This window comes from Calonectris borealis, chromosome 2 (assembly GCF_964195595.1).
Source record: "Calonectris borealis chromosome 2, bCalBor7.hap1.2, whole genome shotgun sequence".
Lineage (NCBI taxonomy): Eukaryota > Metazoa > Chordata > Aves > Procellariiformes > Procellariidae > Calonectris > Calonectris borealis.
The window spans coordinates 23749538-23770372 of NC_134313.1; the positions used below are offsets into that span (position 1 = coordinate 23749538).

The 20835-nt window shown below is 40.3% G+C and overlaps 1 protein-coding gene across 18 annotated transcripts in view; it reads left to right on the plus strand.

The window, feature by feature from the left end:
- The first annotated feature begins 399 nt into the window (after positions 1-399).
- The window catches only part of UBR5 (ubiquitin protein ligase E3 component n-recognin 5), an 89611-nt gene continuing 69175 nt past the window's right edge, over positions 400-20835 (plus strand). For 10 of the 18 annotated variants that reach the window (XM_075141319.1, XM_075141322.1, XM_075141327.1 and 7 more), the window contains exons 1-4: positions 431-590; positions 19922-19966; positions 20443-20524; positions 20705-20781. In XM_075141319.1, coding sequence (XP_074997420.1) covers positions 529-590; positions 19922-19966; positions 20443-20524; positions 20705-20781 — 266 coding nt within the window. In that variant the 5' untranslated portion in view covers positions 431-528. Of the gene's footprint in view, positions 591-19921; positions 19967-20442; positions 20525-20704; positions 20782-20835 lie in introns of all 18 variants that reach the window. The other 8 variants (XM_075141326.1, XM_075141328.1, XM_075141331.1 and 5 more) reach the window with 2 other exon arrangements.

Consider the following 20835-nt stretch of genomic DNA (forward strand, 5'->3'; position numbering starts at 1 on the left):
GGCGCCTCAGGGCTCTCCGCGCGCGCACCACCCCACCCCCGGCCGCCAGGGAGCCGTTCTTGGGGGCACGTGGTCTTTTACGTCCCTCGCGCATGACGTCACCGCGCTCCGCGAGGCTTCCCCGACCAATCGGCGGCGCCCTTAGTGAAGGGGCGTCGCGCGGCGGCGCGCGCGCCAGTCAGCGCGAGGCTTACACCGCGGCCGCGCGCCGCCGCCCCGCCCTCCCCGGCGCGGCGCACGGAGGGAGGGAGAAGGGCCCGCTGGAAGTTAAGATGGCGGCGCGTGTGTGAGTGCGGTGCGGGCTGAGCCTCCTCCCGGCGCCGTTGCGGCGGGCTCCGTCTTCCTCGCGCTCGGCGCCGCGGCGGGTGAGCCGAGGACTCCGCCGGCGGCCACGAGCGGCCCCGGGGGAGGGACGGAGGCCGAGCGCCCCCTCCCCCGCCGCCCCCCCGCCCCCATTGTGTGCCCGGCCCCCGCCCGCCCGCCTCCCTCCGCCGGGGGGGGGCAGCGGCAGCGGCGGCGGCGCGGAACATGACCTCGATCCACTTCGTGGTGCACCCGCTGCCGGGCACCGAGGACCAGCTCAATGACCGGTGAGGGGCAGGCCGTGCGGCGGGGGGCGGAGGGGAGGGGCCGGCCTGGCGGGGCTCGGCCCCCTGTGGGTGAGGGGAGGGGCCGGTGGCGGCCGGCCGGAGCGCGGCGCGGCGGGGCACCCCGGGGAAGCGGGCAGCGCCGGCCGCGGGGGACGTCCCGACACCCCCCCCGCGCCGCGCCGCGCCGCCGTCTCGCAGCCGCAGCGCCGAGCCGCAGGGCCCCGGCGCTTTCCTCGGGCAGGGGCCGGCGGCGAGCAGCGGTGCGGGCCGCGCCGCACGCACCCGGCCGCTCCGGGCGGCCGCCGCCGTAAACTTTGCCCCCCGAGGGGGCGGGGGTGGGGGGCCGTGACCTTCGCCGCGGCCCCGGCGGGGACTCCGGCCTGCCGGGGGAGTCCCGGCGTCTGCCCGAGGACGTGGGTTCCCGAGGATCCCTGGCCGAGTTCGAGGAGGAGCGAGAATGTGTCCATATTAATCAGAGATGGAGCGAGGCAGACAATGCAGATGGGGATCGCGGTGTGTGTGAGAGAATGACGGGAGCGAGGATAGGGAAGACGTACGCCGGGGATGTTCCACGCGCACGTACCGCCAGTGTGCTCTGCGCTCCCCTTCATACATACATTTTTTTAAATAAGAAAGGAGGCCTGATCTCCAGATTTCTGATTGTGTGCGGCTTGGCTGGGGTGGGAATGACAGCTAGCACAAAAGCGCAGTCTGCTTGGAAACCTCGTAGCTAACTTTATGTTGGATTGGGGGAGAGAAATTGCAGGCTGGGGAGAAACTAGAATGCTTGGGGGAAGATAAAGCCGTAAACTGAATTTTCTTCGCTGCTTGATGTGTGTTTGACAGCATTCTGTCTGGCTGTCAAATATTTCTTCTGTAGCAATTGCTAATGGTATGTGTTATAGCTCGTAAATTTTACTTGTGCTCTTTTATATAGAAATTCTTAAGAAACGTGTGACTATTCATCTTTAATTTCTTATAAATTTATGTGTGAATAAATCGAGATCTTTAATCATCACTGGATAGAAACCTACATATTTTTTACCCTATAGATAAATGTTATTTAATTTTTATAAATAGTATTTAAATATTTATAAATCTTAAAAAGTATAGACTCTTGGTTATATTCTGGTTTTGATATTACCAGGTTTCAGAGTAGGTCAGGGTCCAGCTCACTTCATTATTGTTTCTAGTTAGGTCACTTTTCCTAGACCAGTCTTTGCTGAGGTGCCTCTATTAAAACACAGCTGAGGTTTGAGGGCTTATGGTGAGGAAAATAGGTCATTGTAAAGAAAAAAATTCTGCCGAACTTTATCATCCATGCCCTTAAACAGGGAAAAGAAACTTCTAATGATAAAATAGGTGTGAAGTGTATTTTTTTCCTTTAACCTGATAATACATTTTACAGGATCCTGCTTCCTAAGAGGCCTACCCATTCCTAAGGGATTGATTGGCTTTCTCCACAGTAATACATTCAAATTTGGCATACATCATCTTCCTTTAGAGTGACAAAGTGAGAGGTGGTGCTGTAGTAGGAGTTCTTCCGCTGCTTCATTGTGCTGTTTTGATTTAGGGTGAGATCTAGGACTTTGTACTTGAAAGGACCCCAGTGGTTTTTCTTTTTCTTTTTTTTTTTTTAAATGTTCGTAGGCCCTTAGAAAACATTTAGCATGTAATTATCACACTTTGCTTAGAGTGAGAGAGCTCATCTGTTTTTTCTTGTATGTCACCTGTTTTGTTGAGTTATTGATGTTAAATATGATGCCCCTTCAGTCTTCATAATGCTTCCTAAATTTTTTTAATTTCTTTTTTTTTTTCCCCTTCTTACCACAGCAGCAGCTCTTACAACTTCTATTTGATACAAGAAGCTTCATAACGTGTGGTAATTAATACATGGAGAAAGCTGCAGAAGTGCTATTAAGTAGTGACTTACTCTGAAAAATCAAGTGGCTCCTTGATCTGAGCTGCAAGTCATAAATTTCCACTTCATAAATATAATTTTACTAGAAGTGCGGTAGCTGTGTATCAGAACTTGTAATGCAGTGAAATCAGAATGATTCATAAATAGGGTTGAAGCACACACATATGTGCTGGAAACGCCAGTTCAATTTTATCAGTAGCATTGCTGCTTATTACTGTTCTGTCAATATAGATCAGCATCTAGATAGCTTAATAAATTCTCATACACATGCTCATAGGAGTTAGGATCTTGGAACATGTCATCTCTCTATGATGTTTCTTTCCCCTCTCACACTTTATAGGCTTTTTGGAGTCTGTGCTGCAGACAGTGGTCAGTAGCCCAAGTTAGTTTTTTTTCTGTCTGCATTCTGAATGATAATTGCTTCTCAAAATCTGATTTAGGACCATAATTCTGCATTGTATGCTTTCATTTGTAGTGTACATAGAACATGATCAATTGTATTGCTTTCAGTAATGGATCCGTGTTCTGCATCTAAGGAATAATCACATTTTAAAACACAAGGGATTTATCAGTGCAATCCCTGTGTGTTCAGGATACATGACAATTTTGAATTTTTATAACAAAGTATTTGATACATTATGCTTAATAATCAGCATAGATGTGTGAAGGGGGTGAAGTGTTTGGAAAGTGTTTGGAAAGTATCCTTCTCCTGAAGATTTCTCTGCTCTTAAGCAGCCTCCAAAATGTGAGGAAGTAGTTTTTTCAGTTTGGTTTGGTGCAGTTTGTGTCACTGTATTTTACAGTTTTTATTAGATTTTCTGTGTAATTTGTTATTCCTCTTATTCGTGCAGCAACTTGGAGAGTTGTAAAACACTTTGAAGAAAAAAGGAAAAAGTAACTGTAGAACCAGAAATAATAGGGAAGACTCCTGAGCATGCCTACTCATCATCTGAAAGTACTTCTTAACTAGTGTTTTTGAAACTACTAGTTAATATTGTACCTTGATGGTAGTTATTAGACCTCTCTCAAATAAGTTGAAGTGGTGTTGTATTGTTCGTGGTATTCACTCAGATGTCTGGAAGCTAGTTGCACTGAAGAAAGCTCAGAGAGGGACAAGGTTATATTTAGTTTTGCGGTTGTATTAGGATTCTTTTTTTTAAATGGATAGTAGGCTAAACTTTTGTTTAGGATGAACTGAGGTAATTAAGCTTTTTCCGGTAAGTTTATTTAGGAAGATAGGTAACTTGGAATTTGTCCCCCAAGCAATTTGTTCTCTGCAAACTGAATATGAAAAGTTTAATGGGAGACAAATTGAGTATGGCCTGCAGTTTGAGAAACAGCTCCGTAAAGTATTTGGGATGTAAATAATTAATTTTAATCTTTGGCTTTAATCTTTGGAAAAGAGATGCCCAGCTTCTGTTGCAGTGGGTGTTAGATGTATTTTGTTGATGACCCACCTGTTTCATGTATGTTTCGGGGTTGGAGACTTTGTGCTTTGTGAGCGAAGTTTGACACACAATTTCATAGAAAATCTTGGTAAATTCTTCTTAGTATATTTCTTAATTTTATGTTGGGTTAGGAAGTGGGTGTAACCATGACAAATAATCATTTCTTGGCTATTATGAAACCTCACGGGAGCAGTTTAACTTGGTACTCTGCAGAATGGGAAGGGGAGTCTTTCACCTTACATCAATGGCTTTCCGTACATGAACTAACCTTCAGGGACAGGATTCGTCTCAAGGCTTTGCCTTTGTTTTTACCCTATACTAAGAAAATTCTTGTCAGCTAAGTCATTCAAGTCCTAGCATGGGGTAAGATGTCATTTTTTAAGTGGTCATTGACGCAATGTTAATGTGCTTTTTTCTCTCCTCTTGAAGATGAGACGTAATGAATTTGGTTAAATAGAGGGTATTCTGAATTTAAGATGAGTGTTAAGAAGTGGTATGTAGTAAGTTTTCTTACAGTAAGCTCTTCGAAACAAGTAATGTGACCGAAGAAAGTTCGTTTGAAGCTTCAATGAGTATTTATGTACAGACAGCTTTGGGGGAAGAAAGGATTATCTTGCTCTTACGTGAGTTTATTTTTCCTTAATAATATATTCAATTCCTTTCTCTGTTATTCAAATATTACTTACTTTAGGCCGTGCCTGAACTGAAAAATTAACTAGTGTACTTTACATTGCCCGCATTGTTTACACTCTCTGGTAATCAATTTCTGTGGAAAAAGCGCCTAGCAAGAACGTACCCTTTTAGTTTGTGCCTGTGTATCTCATAGCTTACGTACATGAAAACATCATTTCAAGGTAATAGGCAAGTGATCAGTGGATATGTGGGCTGCTACTTTGGCAGATTTTCTTACCCGCCCCTTTGCATTTACTGATGAGCAAATCTGTTAAAAATCCCAAGCAGATGTTGCTGGAAGGAGCTGGCGTAGGGTGTGGTATGATTCTGTGCAGGGAGCCAGGAGGGATGTGGAGCTGGTGTCCTGGCCCCACATGTCTGCGGGAGCCATGCACGGAGAGGGAGAGAGCGTTCCTGATAATACAAGTGTTTCTTTAGTCCTGAACTCCCTCTTCTACGTCCCCAGGTGTGCTGGGAGAGTACTTGTCCTCTTGTGGAGAGGAAGGCAGCCAGAGCATGAACTTCCCTGCTGTTACTCACATGTAATCTGCATTGCTGCTCGAAGCTGGGGGAAAGAAGGGATTGACTGACTTGTTCTTAAATAGAAAACCTGCAGGTTGTGTGCAGATAGTACAGTACTTCTTTTAGCTCAAGTGACTTATTTTGGTGCGCTTTAAACCGTTTCCTAATCTACTTTAGCAAAAGTGAAGTTAGCCTGCCTCAAACAGGAATGGATGATTTAATTACAGGGAAACCATTGCTGATGTAGTACTTTAATTCCCTGAGTTACAGTTGCTTGATGAAACTTGATGGGACAGGAAAAGTGTTAACTTTGTTTTTAGGATTAATTTCTTGAAAGCATAAGAAAATTTAAATTGACTTATTTTAGAAGAGAGTGAGGGAATGGCATGACCATCATGGCATTATTTTTATCATCAGACTCTTAGTTGGAAACACTTTTTTTAAAATAAAATGTTTTAGCTGCGTCAAAAGGTTTGCACCACCACTGTGGTTATACAGACTATTATAGGATTCATACATGGAGAAGCAATGCATTAAGATTTGATCTTATTTCAGTATTGTTATTTAAGGATGATAATTTGGGCAGGTAAGCATCAGAACTTACATGTAAGCATCATTTCGTACTGGTTGAATGTGAAAGATGACTTATACACAGGCTAATAGTCTAGGCCTTTTTGGACTTTGCTCTGCCAGGGTCCTCTTCTGGTTACAATTGTTTGCTACGCCCCAGACGCTGCTTTTTAGAGAGTATGTATGTAATTGTGAATGTTCTTGCTGAAACTTTCCTGAGGTGTTGTAAGTCAAAGTAATTGCTCTCTTCTGAAGGGGGGAGGTTTGTTTTCCCCGCTTCTTACCTTGCACTAGCTTTAAGTGTCCGATCCCACAGCAAACTGACTTAATTTGCTAAAACGATATAAAGCTAACCCTAGTAAAGTGAAGTAAATACAGTTTTGTGGATTAGGAAGTTGAACTGGTTTATCTCCTGGTTGGGTGAGCATCAGAGTAGATGGATAAAAAAGGGGGGTTTTCAAAAGTGGTGCAGGAAGGAGAGTTGGGAGTGAAGAACGGGGAAGAGGAAGCAGGGTTGAGTTCCTTCCATTTTGAAAGCAGCAAGTTTATTTTGGCTACTGTAATGTGAAACTGTGCTGTGAATGCGATCCGGGCTGAGAGTAGTTGTGACCTGTCACAAGGAATTTAGTAAAATAGTGATCAGGGCACAAATGTTGCCTCTTTTTTCCTTCTCAAATTATCTATGAGATTTGAGCATATTTGTTGTTAGACAAATGATAAAGTAAGGTTAATGGAGTAAGATATTAATAGCCATATTTTAAGCTTGGCAATGCAAGTCAGAACTGTCAGAAAACAACTTTTTTTAATTCTAAGAACAGTAAGGTATCAGTCAATGACATTTATGTGCTAATTCTTAGTAAAAGTTAAAATCTATAGTCTATAATCAACAGCATACTTCTAAGGTAATGTTGGTATAGTGTGCATTTATTAAATGTTCTAGTTGCCATGTAGGATACTTTTGTAAAAAGATGTTAGTCAAAAATTTGTAATTAAACCATAAAATAGATGTAAAGGGTATGACACTTTTTTTCTTAAACTATCTAAAGTTTAAGTATGTAACTGTTCAGTACACAATTAATTTACGTGAAAAATTACTTAACACTTGAGGAAAAACAACCAACGATGTACCTCAGCATGGCAAGCTCTGCAGTGTGTTGTAGCTGCCTTTTTACAGTTATGGCATGGTTAATAGTTCGTGACTTAAATGAAATAGATGATAGTATGTATTTGAAAATTACATAAAGAAGGAAAAGGGGTTTCAAGGTAGCTTTTATTGTAGTGATTATGCTAACAGCAATCTAGGTAGTTAAATTTGCAAGATGCTCCCTGTCAAAGCTGCTGGTTTGTCTTTCCCTGCATCAACTCAATAGCCACTTATGCAGAAGAAAACCATATACAAAAACTACTTGTGCTTTTCAGTTGCACAAACTTTTTTTTTTAAGCTTGAATTCATTGAAGTCCACTAAGGATTTGGCTTTTAGTAACAACTTCACATAGAAGACTGCAGTAGTTGGCAGTTGTATATGCCCCAGACATATACATGGGGACAAGGTCTAGTTGTAGTGGCTAGAGGATTTTAAATTGGGAGGAAGGATTAGGAGAAAAAATATTGAAATAAGTGTGCAAATCTAATTTTCAAGGTGCACATGTATTTTGTCCAAAACTGTAAGCCTGTTAGGTTAAATGAGGGTGGTCACAGTCCACTACAGCAATAATTATCCAGGTTTCAGATCTTAATTATTTTCTATTTCTGGCATAGAACTATTTTGACAATAAACTCTCCGCTCTACTTTTTAAAGTCTTTCCGTGCTTAAAAAAGCAGTTAATGAAGCTGCTTCCTTTTCTCTCACCCTTCTTCTCCAAGGAAAATTAACTATTTTGTTTCAATTTAAAGAGCTTTTTGTTACATTTGAGAGAGAACCTCACTGATACAAAGGTATGAAGTTTGCCTATTCTAAACACTTCAAACATACTGTAAAACGGAGTAGAAAGGCATAAGGCTGGGCACACTGGTCATCTACATTTATGTAAAACTGCCAGTTTGGTTCCAATTGAGGAGTGATATAACTATGGAATTTGCTATCTTTGAAAATTTTGTCTTCCTTTGACAAGTCTCACTGCTACTGCCAGCACTTGTCAGGGGCATTTCTCATGCTAAATATGCTTCACCCTGTCTTTCAGCAAATCTTAGCTACTGTGCTTTAAAGTGCAATGTGTTTTAGAGTACCAATCCACATTGGTACAGAAAAGTTTTGAATATTTGTTTGCCACCCTTTTGTAACACCCCAGCATGATTATTTTGTTGCAGTTTTAAAAATGATCTTATGGTTTCTTATGGTTTGTCTCGTTGTCTAGTTTTTGTAATCCCAAGTCTGTTGGTGTTATGCTGTAAGATGTCTCTTAGCAATTTCTCAGATTGCTTGCATCCACAATGGAGATGAAATGTGTATGTTCTGTAATTTTGTTTTGGGCAGCTTTTCTTGATTAAATTGGTTACTACCTTTTATCAGAAAAGATGCCCCAAAATAGCTTTGGTCCCTTATGTTTCTGATTTAATTTTACATTATGGTGTTTTATTAAAGAGTGCAGAATAAAAAACTTTGAAAGCATTCACATGGTTAGTACTATTTTGGACATTAACTGTATTGGAACTTCTCACTATCATTGTTGTTTTATTGCCAGCCTTGAGGTCTGCCAGTTTAATTTGTGACAACGATAGTGTAGCTCAACAGATGAAAGCACGAAGGCTGCTGGAGACGTCAGTAATCTTATGAAATTTATCTTCGGCAAAAAAAACCCCCTACATTCAAGGGGGTATGGTTTTTGTTTGTTTGGGTTTTTTGCTTTTTACTCAGAGTAATCAGTATTGCGGACAGTTGGGAATATCTTGAGTAATCTAGGGTGATTATACCCATTCAGCTGTAGTTTGCCTGTTCATTAGAAAATAGCCCAGAAAAAAACTCTGTGCTTTGCACACAGGACTTGGTGGTATTAGTTTCTGCAGCATGTTTGCCATCATCTCTAGTTAAGCTGGATGCTAATTTTTGTCTTTTTTTTTACGCTGTGTAGAAGTAGTTGACTAGTTTAAGCCAAGTCTGTGTATAAATATAATTTAAAAATTTTGCTTAATCTTTCATTATGCTTCATTCTCTATTCTCCATTAGGTTTCCTCAAACTCTCACCTTTTTCACTTTTGGGACAGATTATCTCTTTATATACATAGGTAATTCCGATAAAGTGAGATGGATCTTGATTGGGATCTTTGGATTCTACTAAAAATTATAATTTCACTGTATAGTTTCCAGTGTGGAGTCTGGCATTGACTTAATATGGACAAATGTTTGTGTTTTTACCAAAAACTTAACTGGAGAATAAATACTTACCCATGTGAATGCAGTTGAATGAGAGCTGTAGGCCTTACTGTGTTGTCATTTGAAGTCATTGGGGTTTGTCACTTCCTTCAATAAGTGTGGTATCATTTTAATTTCTTATTCATCTTGCAAAATTAATTTTCTTAAGTGTGTCTTTCAGCGTTTATTCTTTCATTTGTGGTATGAAGTTTTGCTGTTCCTTATCCAGCCTGAAAATGATCAGAGCTGCATTTTTTTTCTCTTTCTAGTAAATATCATGAAGTGTTCTTCTAAAGAGGATTTATGGCTTTTAATCCATCTTATATTGTTTTTTCTTTTAATATAACTGAGTTATTGTTCTCTGACCTTTAATGAAGATCTCTTTCTTAGGTTGTTGAAACTCTTTTCTTCAGCTTTGACCACACTTAGTACATTAGTAACAGCAGTTTTCCTTCTCTTTTTTCTTTTTTCTTTTTCCTTTTCTTTTTTTTTTTTTAAGGCATTATTTACACAATTTGCTGACTGTGGCAAAATGTATCTGTCTCTAGAGCAAAGATTTAAAGGTACTTAATAAAACATTGCAATGACACAAATCATAGCATCTTGTCGTTGTGGGGCAGATTGGGTAGGCAGAATGTAATCTGGCTAGGATTGCCCTGCTCTTGATGGGAGGGCGTGGGGGGATAACAGGCCGTTTGCTGGAATGGCCAAAGCTTTGTTTCTTTCTCTTGCGGTGCAGAATCTGTATCTGGCAAGATTGTTACCTGAAATAGTATGGCCGTAGGCAAAATGTGAAGCAGGAGGTACGCAACGTGCCGCTTCATGAGTTCTTGTAGAGGAACCAAAATACTAGTTATGCTGAGGGGAAGCACCTGGAGTTTTGTGGCTGAGTTACAGACAGATGTAAAAGAGAGAATCTGTTTTTCGGCAGTGCGAAAAAGTATTGTGATGAGCTGTGCACCTCAAAAGCCAGGGTTTCTTTTGAGTTATTTTGCCTGCAGTGTGCATCTGACAAAGCGATTTGGCTGCTCGTTTTTCTGGCACGGTGCTTGCTCTCTACTCCCTATGCCAGGTCTCATTCCGTTCCTATCTAAATCAAAGATGCAGTGTCTGAGAGAAAGGTTATGAAGATGTATGTTTAGCAGAAGACAGTGCAGTGTGAGGCGGGGAGTTCATGGTATTTAAAAGGCAGTTTTTAACAAGTTTGAAAAAGTGACAGGCAGATAATACTGTGATATCAGAGTTTTTGTTGAAGACTTCAAGCCTTGGAATTGGCAAGTAAAGGACTGGACATGCTAAATGATCTTTCCCTATTGCTAAAACTAATTCAGCATGTGAATAAGCATGCTGGACTTTATTGAAAAGCAGTTGGAATTCAGTGTCTTGTTTGTGCTTTGTTTTTAATAAAATCACTTGTACAAAATATACTGTTGCTCTTCTCCAGCCAAGACACGAAGTATTTAATAACATGACAGTTCTTACTTTTAAAAATATTTTTGTAGCATTTGAATGCTATAATCAAAGGCCGTTTTCCAGCTTTGGACGTAGTGGTCATGGCTTCCAAAAGCTTAGAGCAAGAACGAAATGGAAAATGGTGGAGAGATTATGATTTGGGTTCCCACAGTAGACTCAGCTGGGACCAGAACCTGGCTTTCCTGACTTTAAGCTGGTGTGCTGGTAAATACACAACCTCCCTAGTGGCTCATAATTTAGCTCTTGAAGGAGCTTTAACAATCTATCGCTATGAGACACGAAAAGGTTTTAAGATTTTACAATGACTGGATTTTTATTTTGGTAGCAATTTTTTTTAGTGGAATCACTGTAGCAAACACTCTGACAGTAAAAAATAGGATTTTTTTCCCCTTTGTCTAAATGTGGTCTTTTAAGTTTCACTAGTTCTAGTCAAACAAGTGTGCAACTTCCTAGCTACATTTTGGTAGGTAGCATTCATATATTGCTCAAAATAGTAATACTGGCTCATGTTATTTCATGTGAGTATTTTTCAAGTATCCTTAAAGACAACCATGGGGTTCTAAATTCCCATTCTCCACATTTTACTATCACGGAAGGATATACTTACTGAAATGATGGGTGGCTAAATAGCTTACAGCTTTCATTGTTTTAAGATTCAGAACTCGCACCCAAGTGAGTTGATTGATCCAATTGTTTAGCTTTTAGTGGTCTTCTGGCTGAAGAAATAGCCTTCTGCTAAATGTTAAACAGAAATTCATTTCAGCTACAAGGACTTTGTGCAGTTGAACAGAATCTGGGAACACAGAATGATGATTTGATGCATTCTACACCAGAGAACAGATTTCTGTCTTGTATTGCCTAAATCTGCGACCCATATTTTTGGAAGTCTACTGTCATAGAATAACATCAGATTGAAGCTGACTCATTCTCCTGTAGTGTATTTTTCTTTTTTCCACAGAAACACCACTAGGCATTTAGGCAAACTGTAGCCGTAGATCTACTTTACTACCAAATCCTCTGGATATTGTGCTGAATAACATAGTAGGTGTGCTGTAACTGCTATGTGCTAGTCCTATCAGGATCATACCATTTGTGATTTCTTTCTGTTTGTATTCAGACTTTTCATTACAACTTTTTTTCCAAAAAAGGGCCATGCTGTGTCATAGCTATTTTAGGATCGGGTTTTTGCGTATTTAAAAAGGGTGGTTGACTTTATATTCCTCTTGAATTACGTTATGGCTATGCTTTGCACTGTGGGTTTGGTTTTTTTGTTTGTTTGTTTTGGTTTTTTAATTATTGTTCAGAAGGTCATGTTTTCAGTGTCTCTTAAATGATGAATCTGAAGAAAGTAGATTTTGAACTAGAGGAACCAGTCAGCCAGCCTAGAAATTCATCATTAATCAGAAGCATCTAGTTCTGGCAAACCTAATGCTGCATTTCACAAGTCCTACAGGTAGCTGTCCCCTGGTCTTGCTGGAGGGCTTCTGTTCCTGCTAGAGAAACAGAGTACTTCCATTTGGATATTTTAGTACCCATAAATATTTTTACTCAATGTCTAAATAATACTTCTCAGACATTTCCGTGACTCCTTGGTGTAGCTTTTTTCCTAAGCCACTGCCCTTACAGGGATTGTGTAGCAAAACATAAGCTTCTAGCTTTTCAATGGCAAGAAACCGTCCTTTTGTTGCCATGCCTCCAAGTCAAATGTGTGGAGATCACATCCTGAAAGCAAAAAGCCCTCAGAATCACAGAATGGTTGAGGTTGGAAAGGACCTCTGGAGGTCATCTGGTCCAACTGCCCTGTTCAAGCAAGGCCATCTAGAGCTGGTTGCCCAGGACCATATTCAGAAGAGTTTTGAATAACTTCCAAGGATGGAGACTCCACAACCTCCCTGGGCAACCTGTGCCAGTGCTCGGCCACCCTCACAGTAAAAAAGTGTTTCCTGATGTTCAGACAGAACCTCCTGTGTTTCAGTTTGTGCCCATTTGCTTCTGGTCCTGTCATTGGGCACCACTGGAAGGAGCCTGGCTCTGTCCTCTTTACACCCTCCTTTTAGCTGTTTATATATGTTGATAAGATCCCCACAGAGCCTTCTCTTCCCCAGGCTGAACAGTCCCAGCTCTCTCAGCCTTTCCTCATTTGAGAGATGCTCCAGTCCCATAATCATCTTTCTGGCCCTTCGCTGAACTCTCTCCAGTATGTCCACATCTCTCTTGTACTGGGGAGCCCAGAACTGGACACAGAACTCCAGGTGTGGCCTCACCAGTGCTAAGTAAAGGGAAGGATCACCTCCCTCAGCCTGCTGGCAATACTTTGCCTAATGCAGCCCAGGATTCGCCGCCTTTGCCACAAGGCATGCTGGCTCATGTTCAACCTGGTGTCCACCAGGACTCCCAGGTCCTTTTCTGCAGAGCTGCTTTCCAGCTGGGTAGTTCCCAGCGTGTACTGGTGCATGGGGTTGTTCCTCCCCAGGTGCAGGACTTGGCACTTCCCCTTGTGGAACTTCATGAGGTAGCTGTGCTCTGGATGGCAGCATGATCGTCTGGCATATCAGCCACTCCTCCCAGTTTGGTGTCATCTGCAAGCTTGCTGAGGGTATGCTCTGCCCCCTTATCTAGATCATTAATGAAGATGTTGAACAGGACTGGACCTGAGGTACACCGCTTGTCACTGGCCTCCAACTAGACTTCATGCCGCTGATCACCACCCTTTGGGCCCAGCCGTTCAGACAGTTTTCAGTTGACCTCACTGTCTGTTCATGCATCCATACTTCATGAGCTTCTTTGTGAGGATCTTTCGGGAGACGGTGTCAAAAGCCTTTACGAAAGTCTGAGTAGACAATATCCACTGCTTTCCTCTCTTTCTCCTATACAGTGATAGGAAATCTGCCTTGCTTTCTTAAAACCAGAACTGAAATATATGCTTACACTCTCTGGTAGGGTGAAGAAGATGAGTAAGTCATTTTACCTGCCTATGCAGTATGTGTTTAATTCTGAATATAGGTATTGGTGGGTATCTATCTTTAACCTTCTGATGTCGTTGCCACTATCCTGTCTTTGCTAATTTTTCTTGTCCTGCTTTAACCTTGTTGTGGGCTAGCTTATACCTAACTTTAGATATAGGTCATTATCTATATCAGTGTTGTTATATCATGAAATAATAATGGTCTGCTGTAAGGGAATTTACTTTCTGCAATCATTGTATTACCTGAAGACTTTTCAATGATATTGCAGAAAACTGTTTTCAAGAGATGAATGTTTGCCATATTAGCTTTCTACTATAGCTTACTGATTCAGCACAGCGTGTTACCATTGTTCCAGAGAGGACTATTAAACAGTCAGAGCTACCTTTATTAAACAAGCTGACAGTCTTACAAAACTGAAAATAAAGTTTGGGAGCCATATTCTGAAAACCTGTGCTGGTTGATACCATGAAACATAAGAGCAGCTGTTACAGTCAGGCAAGAGGTCCATCTTGTTTTCCTCCTGTTTGTGGCCGTGACCAGTGCTAGATAACAGGAGAAGGGTATTAGAATGGGGCAAACATATAGTGATGCTTTTCTAGCTTCTAACAGTTTGTAGCTCAGGGATTTCCTGAGCAGTAGGTATTGGCTTAGAACGGAATAGTCCTGGTTTATATTTTTTGGATGGGGAGAGGACACAGTGTAAGCCATGGTACACCTGATTACTGACTGAGTAGAGCAGCGACTTTGTTTGTCATCTTGTTTGTTTCAGTGATCTGTGTATTACAGTCTAAACATGTTGTCCCACCCCACTGCTGAGTAGTATTGGTTACCTTGGAGGCTGTCATTTTGTACTTGTGCTTGGAATTTTTTTTTTAATGTGCATTACTGTATATTTTCTACAGGTAATCTTATTGCCTGCTTTTGTGTGGTACTTAAGCTTTTTTTTTTTTTTTAATGGGTGCCCCTCCACCCCTTACTACCCAGAATGACTTAATAGTCATTAAGCATACTTTAATCATCTTTTCCCCTTCTCCCCCCCCCCACCCCATTGATGGAGAAGAGGTTTTTCACCTTTGTTTCTTAATTTATTCGATTAGGAGAAAGGTGACTGGTACAGCAACTGTGGAAGGCTGCCTCTTTGGAAACTGCTTTCTAAGGTTTGAAATGGTGTTCAGGGGCAGGATCCTTTTGTATGCCGTACTATGGCATGGAAGATAGCTGGATGTGACTTGACATCAATGACAGCGTCCCGTGTCCAAGATATCCTGGGATCAGGAAACAAAGTTAACATACTGCTTAAGCTTCTCATTGGTGTCCATTTTCTGCATTTCTGAGGCTCTTTTCATGACACAGACAGACAGACACAGGAGTTCATTTCCATGTGATTTAAGACAGGCAAGTGTGAGAGGGCTTTGATCTGGAGGCTGTGCAGCTCTGCTGGGCTAAAACCTGTTAGTGTGCCACAGAGCTGCCTCCCTGGGTCTGGCTTGCTGTGCTCTGAGCACTTCAGGGTCTCAACTGAGGGATGGAGATGAAGGTTGTATTTACTTTTTAAGTGTTGATACATATGTTACTCAATACTGTTTTCCAGTGCTTGAGTTGTTTTTTTTTTCCCTCTTGGATATCTGCTTATTGTTAGCCTTCCCTTGGAAAGGCATTGTATCTGTTCTTGTATACTTCTTTCTGCTCTATTGCGAAAGTCTCATAAGTTTGTTGGCTTGCAGACTTCATTGACATATTAAGTTGTCTTAGAGAGGCCTGATCCCTTAGAAAAATCTGCCAGGGCTAAATTACTTTTATTTTTAATTTCCCTACTCAAAGTTGTTCATCATACCAAGCTGGTTTGTTGTTGTGTTTTTTTTTTTTTTAAATCTACCTTTCCTTTTCTTCCTCTGCAACTCTTACCATCACCATGTGGTGCTGAAGTGAGGAAAGCTCTTTAAAGTGTACAAATAACTTTTTAAGGCTATAAAGGAACAACTTTAGGAAAAATCCAAGAGAATCTTCTGAATATTGTGTCTGGGACTTTGTAGTGTTACTTGCTGAGTACAGAAAGACTTCCTTCTTTCTGGAGACATGCAACATGAGAATATTTTATTTTACATCTCTGCAGTTAAATCCTTTGGATTGCTTCACTTAAGTGATTTTTACTGTGTGTTCTTTAAATGAACATTTAAAAATTTAGTCTAAAGTTGCAGAGAAAAATGAAAAATAACTTTCTTTATGTCATTACAGAAATTAATCTCTGAGATGGCAGAATTTGTTTTAGTACTTATAAATAAACGTGCTAGATGTATTGTTATTTGAACAAAGCTGCAAAATGTCAGATTAGATATTAGCACCTGTAAATACTGTTTCTGTTCAACAGCAAGTAAGTTTTTGAGGGGAAAATTATGTAAATCTTGCTACATGAGATTCCTATTTACAGTGCACTGTGCTTTTCATGTTGCTTGCCTGCTTGAAGAAGGTCTTGCAGATGTTCACTGAGTGTAGATGATGTAGGTGGGTTTTTTTTTCTTTATTTTTGTAACTGTTAGTTTCCTAACACACGGGGAGAAGGGTGAGCATACATTCATTGAACTATGCTAAAACCTTGTAACAGTAAGGAAGTTCTGCTTATGCCTTATGGTTTGTTTGTTGGTCTGTGAACTGTTGCTGGCATGATGGAAATACTTGAGAAGGGTGAATATTCCTGCAGGATGACTGGCAAGGTAGGACTGCTGCTGACTGACTGCTGCAGGGAACTGGGCGTGGTGGACATCTATTACAGAAGTCTATAGCGTCTTTAAAAAAACCATAATTCTCAGGACAATCTGCCTGCTTTAAAACAGAAGATTTCCATTCTTGCAAATTTGGTAAAAGCACAAATTGTAAACCAGAATCTTGCTTGCTTGGATTTAAGCACTTGTTTAAATAGGATAAAGTTACTTTAAAATGTACTGAAGTTCAGTATTTCTGTAAAATACTTAGTATTTTGAAATGGAGTTTCTCTGTAGCTCCCTTGCATTTTTGAGCCTAGCTTGATTTTATAAAGCAAGATGTGATGGAAGGATGGGTCCTCAGATAAACTTTTCTGGAAATAGAAATGTACTTTGAGAGAAGTATCTTGTGAATCATAAAAGCGTCACTTGTGAAGTCTGAGCTCCTGTAGTCCTGGAGACTCTTTGGTTGCTTAGTGTGAGCGTAGTTCCCTTCTATTCTGATCAGTTTGGAGAGGCTAGAAATTGTAGCTGCAAAACTTAAAATCAAAGCAATCCCTGCTTAGCTTGGATGAACTGACTTTGTTTTCCTTTGTTTCTGGATTATTTTTTATAGGGATATTTAAAGAATGAGTGTCTTAACACAGAAGCCATCATCACTAAACTTTTTGTTTAAAAGTGTGGCGAGCTAATGCATTTCCCCAAAAATCATTTTGTGAGCAAAATACATGTTGCTTCTAACTTTGTCCTTTGAAATAATTTAATTGCCTTTAATGAGAATTTTTCAAAGCTTAGCCTGTCCAGGCATTCATATCAAAGATTTGTTTTACTACAGAAAGATCTCATTGGAAGTGTTGGCCTTCCTTAATCCGAGAATGAAGTAAATCATCTCTGCCTGTACGTCTTCCTCCGGTGCACCATCAATTGAAATTATTGAATCGTATTGATAACAGTAACCTGATCTTAAATATGCATTTCGTATTTTTCCTTCGGAGGGTCGGTAGTACAATACCGTGCAACTATGCAAGCAGAAAGGCTTAGATGGCTGCGGGAAGTGTTTCTGTGAAATTATTTAGAATTTTTATTTGCACAAACATACTCTCCATACAGAATACACAAACACATCTTTCCACTTTACTCTTGTTTTTCTGTTGTTTTAGTTTTGTGACTGGCGTTCACACGAATGCTGGTGGCAGCACAAGGAAGGGGGAGGAGCAGGGTTGAAACCAGCAGCCCAGCAGGGACGCAGCACTGGGGAACTACTCCTTTTCCTTGGGTGGTGGTCTGCATCAAATTCAAGCCCTCATGGATCTCTAAGCTTATTAGGCAGTAATTGGTAATTTTGCTATTACAGCAGTTGCATACGAGATGGTCGGGGGGTGAGATAGTTTTTACTTTTTTTTTTTCTTTTCTTTCTGTAAGAGGGTTTAGTACTTTCAGCATCGTCGCTTATATCCTTCTCTGCTCCCTCCCCTTAAATGTTGACAGCAGCCTCTTTTCAATAACGTTAGATCTCTTTTGACCTATGCTTGTTGTAGATGGGCCTGCTCTCTTGAGATTGGTCTTACTAATAGATTCACTGAGTATGCAAGTCAGCTTTCTGTGCATATTTCTTCCCTATCACGTCATTATTTTTTTACAAGTAAAAAAGAATTATGATGATTTTTTACAAATTGAAAATGTCTATTTCTTTGGTAGTGCTCAGGTTTTGTGACACAAAGCTCAGATGAGGAAACTTTAAATGTTTCTCATAGACCAGTCTAGTAACCATCTCCAATAAAGCACTACTTTATTTGCCGTCAGCTTTTCATACAGGCAGTGCAGTGAACTTAAAGGTAGGTTTTCCTATTCTATAATTATTACTCATGCTTGCCAAGAGGAGAAATGTTAATGGAAAACTGCTCAAGATTCCTGTGGGAAACTGTTAGGCGATATACTTAAGACATGAAACTTCAGGGACATTTAACTTGTCATATATTATGCAGTAGATCCCTGCTTGCTTTATAAAACCGCATGGTAAGCTGTGGAGTGTGTGCCACTCATCTTTGGGGTTCATTCCACGTTGTCCCACAGTAGTTCACTCTTGTGGGGTACCTTTTGCGCAGATTGCATGTGAAGTTTGTGTTCTCTCATTCCCTTTTGTGGGTTGTCTTCACAGAATCTTACCTTGTCTATATATGTACTCTTGGCCTGTGTGAAGCAGTTGTGGCTGGAAATCGGGAGTGTGAAATCGCGTACTTACAAACAGCAGCTTGACTTGGATAGCAAAAGGCAATTCTAAGCACGTTCACTTCCTTCCTGTTGTCCTTTCACTGTGGTCCTTTCTTCTTATGCTTGAAAGTTATTTCTATCAGTATAAATTATCTTGTTTCTCAAACAGACATATATCTTTTTTCCTTTTTTCCCTCAGGACAAGCGCTTTAGAGTTAAACACGTTGATAATGTTAAGACTTGGCTGTTTGGACGTCTGATCTGTATTCTTTCTCATGCTCAGGGTTAGCAAGTAACTGAAGTCTGTTGTCCATAGCAGTCTGTGTGTAGAAACTGAAGTGAAGCAAGTAAAAAGAAAAGGTTTAAAGGCATGGATTCAAACAGAGGGAAACAGTGCTAGTGCGCATATCTTTTTGTTAGGTTTAGAAAGGTGTTGCTGATTAAGAAGGAGATTTGTGGAATGCTAGAATGAACATGGTACCAAAGTTGGGATTTTTTTTCTTAATTAGGAAGACCTTGCATTATTTTTACAGGATTCATCTTGGTTTTATATCTTAATATAATGCAAATATTCTAACTAAAGTTGGAAGCTATTTAGGGGCTTTTTCAGATTGCGTGTCATCTTTGGGAAGAAAGGAGCCCAAGTTTTACCTGAAATGCCTACCTGATATTACGGGAGTATCTTTGCTGCCTGGAGATCTTTTCTAAGTGGATTACAAATTACCTTAGAAATTACTGTGTTGGTTTCCACTTTTGGACACCATACACCTTAAGCAGGAGTGGTCTGTGGGTTGGCCCTTTTTTGGGTTCTGAGCTTCCAGGTGCCATGACAGTGAGACGGAAGTACTTTTGGAAACATTCCCTTCTAGTAAAGGTGGTGTTTTACATAACCCTATATATAGTGAATTTTCTCTGGATTGTTTCTTCTACTAGTCAAAGTTTTTTGTTCATCCCTTTTGACGCTGGCTTTTGTGCATCTGTTTTCCTGTCTTTTCTGTTTTGGGGAACTTGACAGTCATATTTTCGCCTCTGATGCACCACATACTTGGATTTCCTAGAAAATTATAATTCTGCTGTCTGCTCTGGGATGCTGTATTCAAGCTTATACGAGGAAACACAAGTATATCTAGAGCTAATGATCATTGCTTCATCTGCTTATTTTGTGCGTAAAGTTGTAGATGGTGGTAACAAGGCAGGAGTAGTGCTTTTTGATAGTGACTTGCAAAACACAGAGAAATGCAAGAAAACATGGGTTTTGTGGCAAGATAGCAGGTGAAAGGGTAAAACTCTAAAGCAAAAAACCTCCAAAACAAAAACCTGATTTGAAGCCGAACACCATCCAGTTCTTATAAATACTTCTTGGTGTTGGGAGTCTACATATCAAGCTTCATTAAATGTGGTGGTAAGTTGTTCCCATAATGTAAATATGCTGCTTAAGTGGATCTTGCATACTGTGGGGGATGTCTTTCAAACAACAGTTTCATTTCTTTTTGTTTCAGATTAAGGGAAGTTTCAGAGAAGCTGAACAAATATAATTTAAACAGGTAAGGCATATCACATGCTGCTGGAAATCATTTAGGAAAGTACAATTTTTCTAACAGCAACAAGAAGCAAATGATTGTACTGTAGATATAGCCTTAGAAAGCCTCAATACTACTAATACTAAAGTTCAGAAATGCTTCAGATAATACAGTTGTTATATTAGGAAGAAAATGTTAGGTTTTCAGTTATGATAAATTATGAAATGACTCCTTAATTTGAAATATAACCCCTGTTGTTTATTGCTGATCAAATTAAATGAAAACTCTACCACCTTTTAAGGTTTTGTTCTGCATTTTCTGTGCTTAATGACCAAAAGTACATCATAGTTGCTTCAACTAATGCACGTTTAGTCATTCTTGAATGTTTTTATATCGGTAACCGTCACTGCGCATTGTTCTTTCCATGTACCACTTCTTTTTTATTTTTTTCAAACTTTAAAAGTTTAAAAATGTTATACATGCTCACTTTTTGTTTTCAGCCACCCCCCTTTGAATGTATTGGAACAAGCCACTATTAAACAGTGTGTGGTGGGACCAAATCATGCTGCATTTCTTCTTGAGGTAAATTACTTAAATCTGCTCAGATAACAAACTTGAAACCATACAGTGAAAATTAATTCTTCTAACATCAAATTGATCAACATTCTTCAGTAACTGAAGACTTGGTTTTGTTTGTATTTTTTTCTGTAACTTGTCTCACATTTCAATTTTGGACACTTGGTTTTCTTGTTTTAAATATAGGATGGTAGAGTCTGCAGGATTGGTTTTTCAGTTCAGCCAGACAGATTGGAATTGGGTAAACCTGATAATAATGATGGGTAAGAAAAGCTTTTCTTCATACTAAATCATGCTTTTACACTGTATAAGCAGCT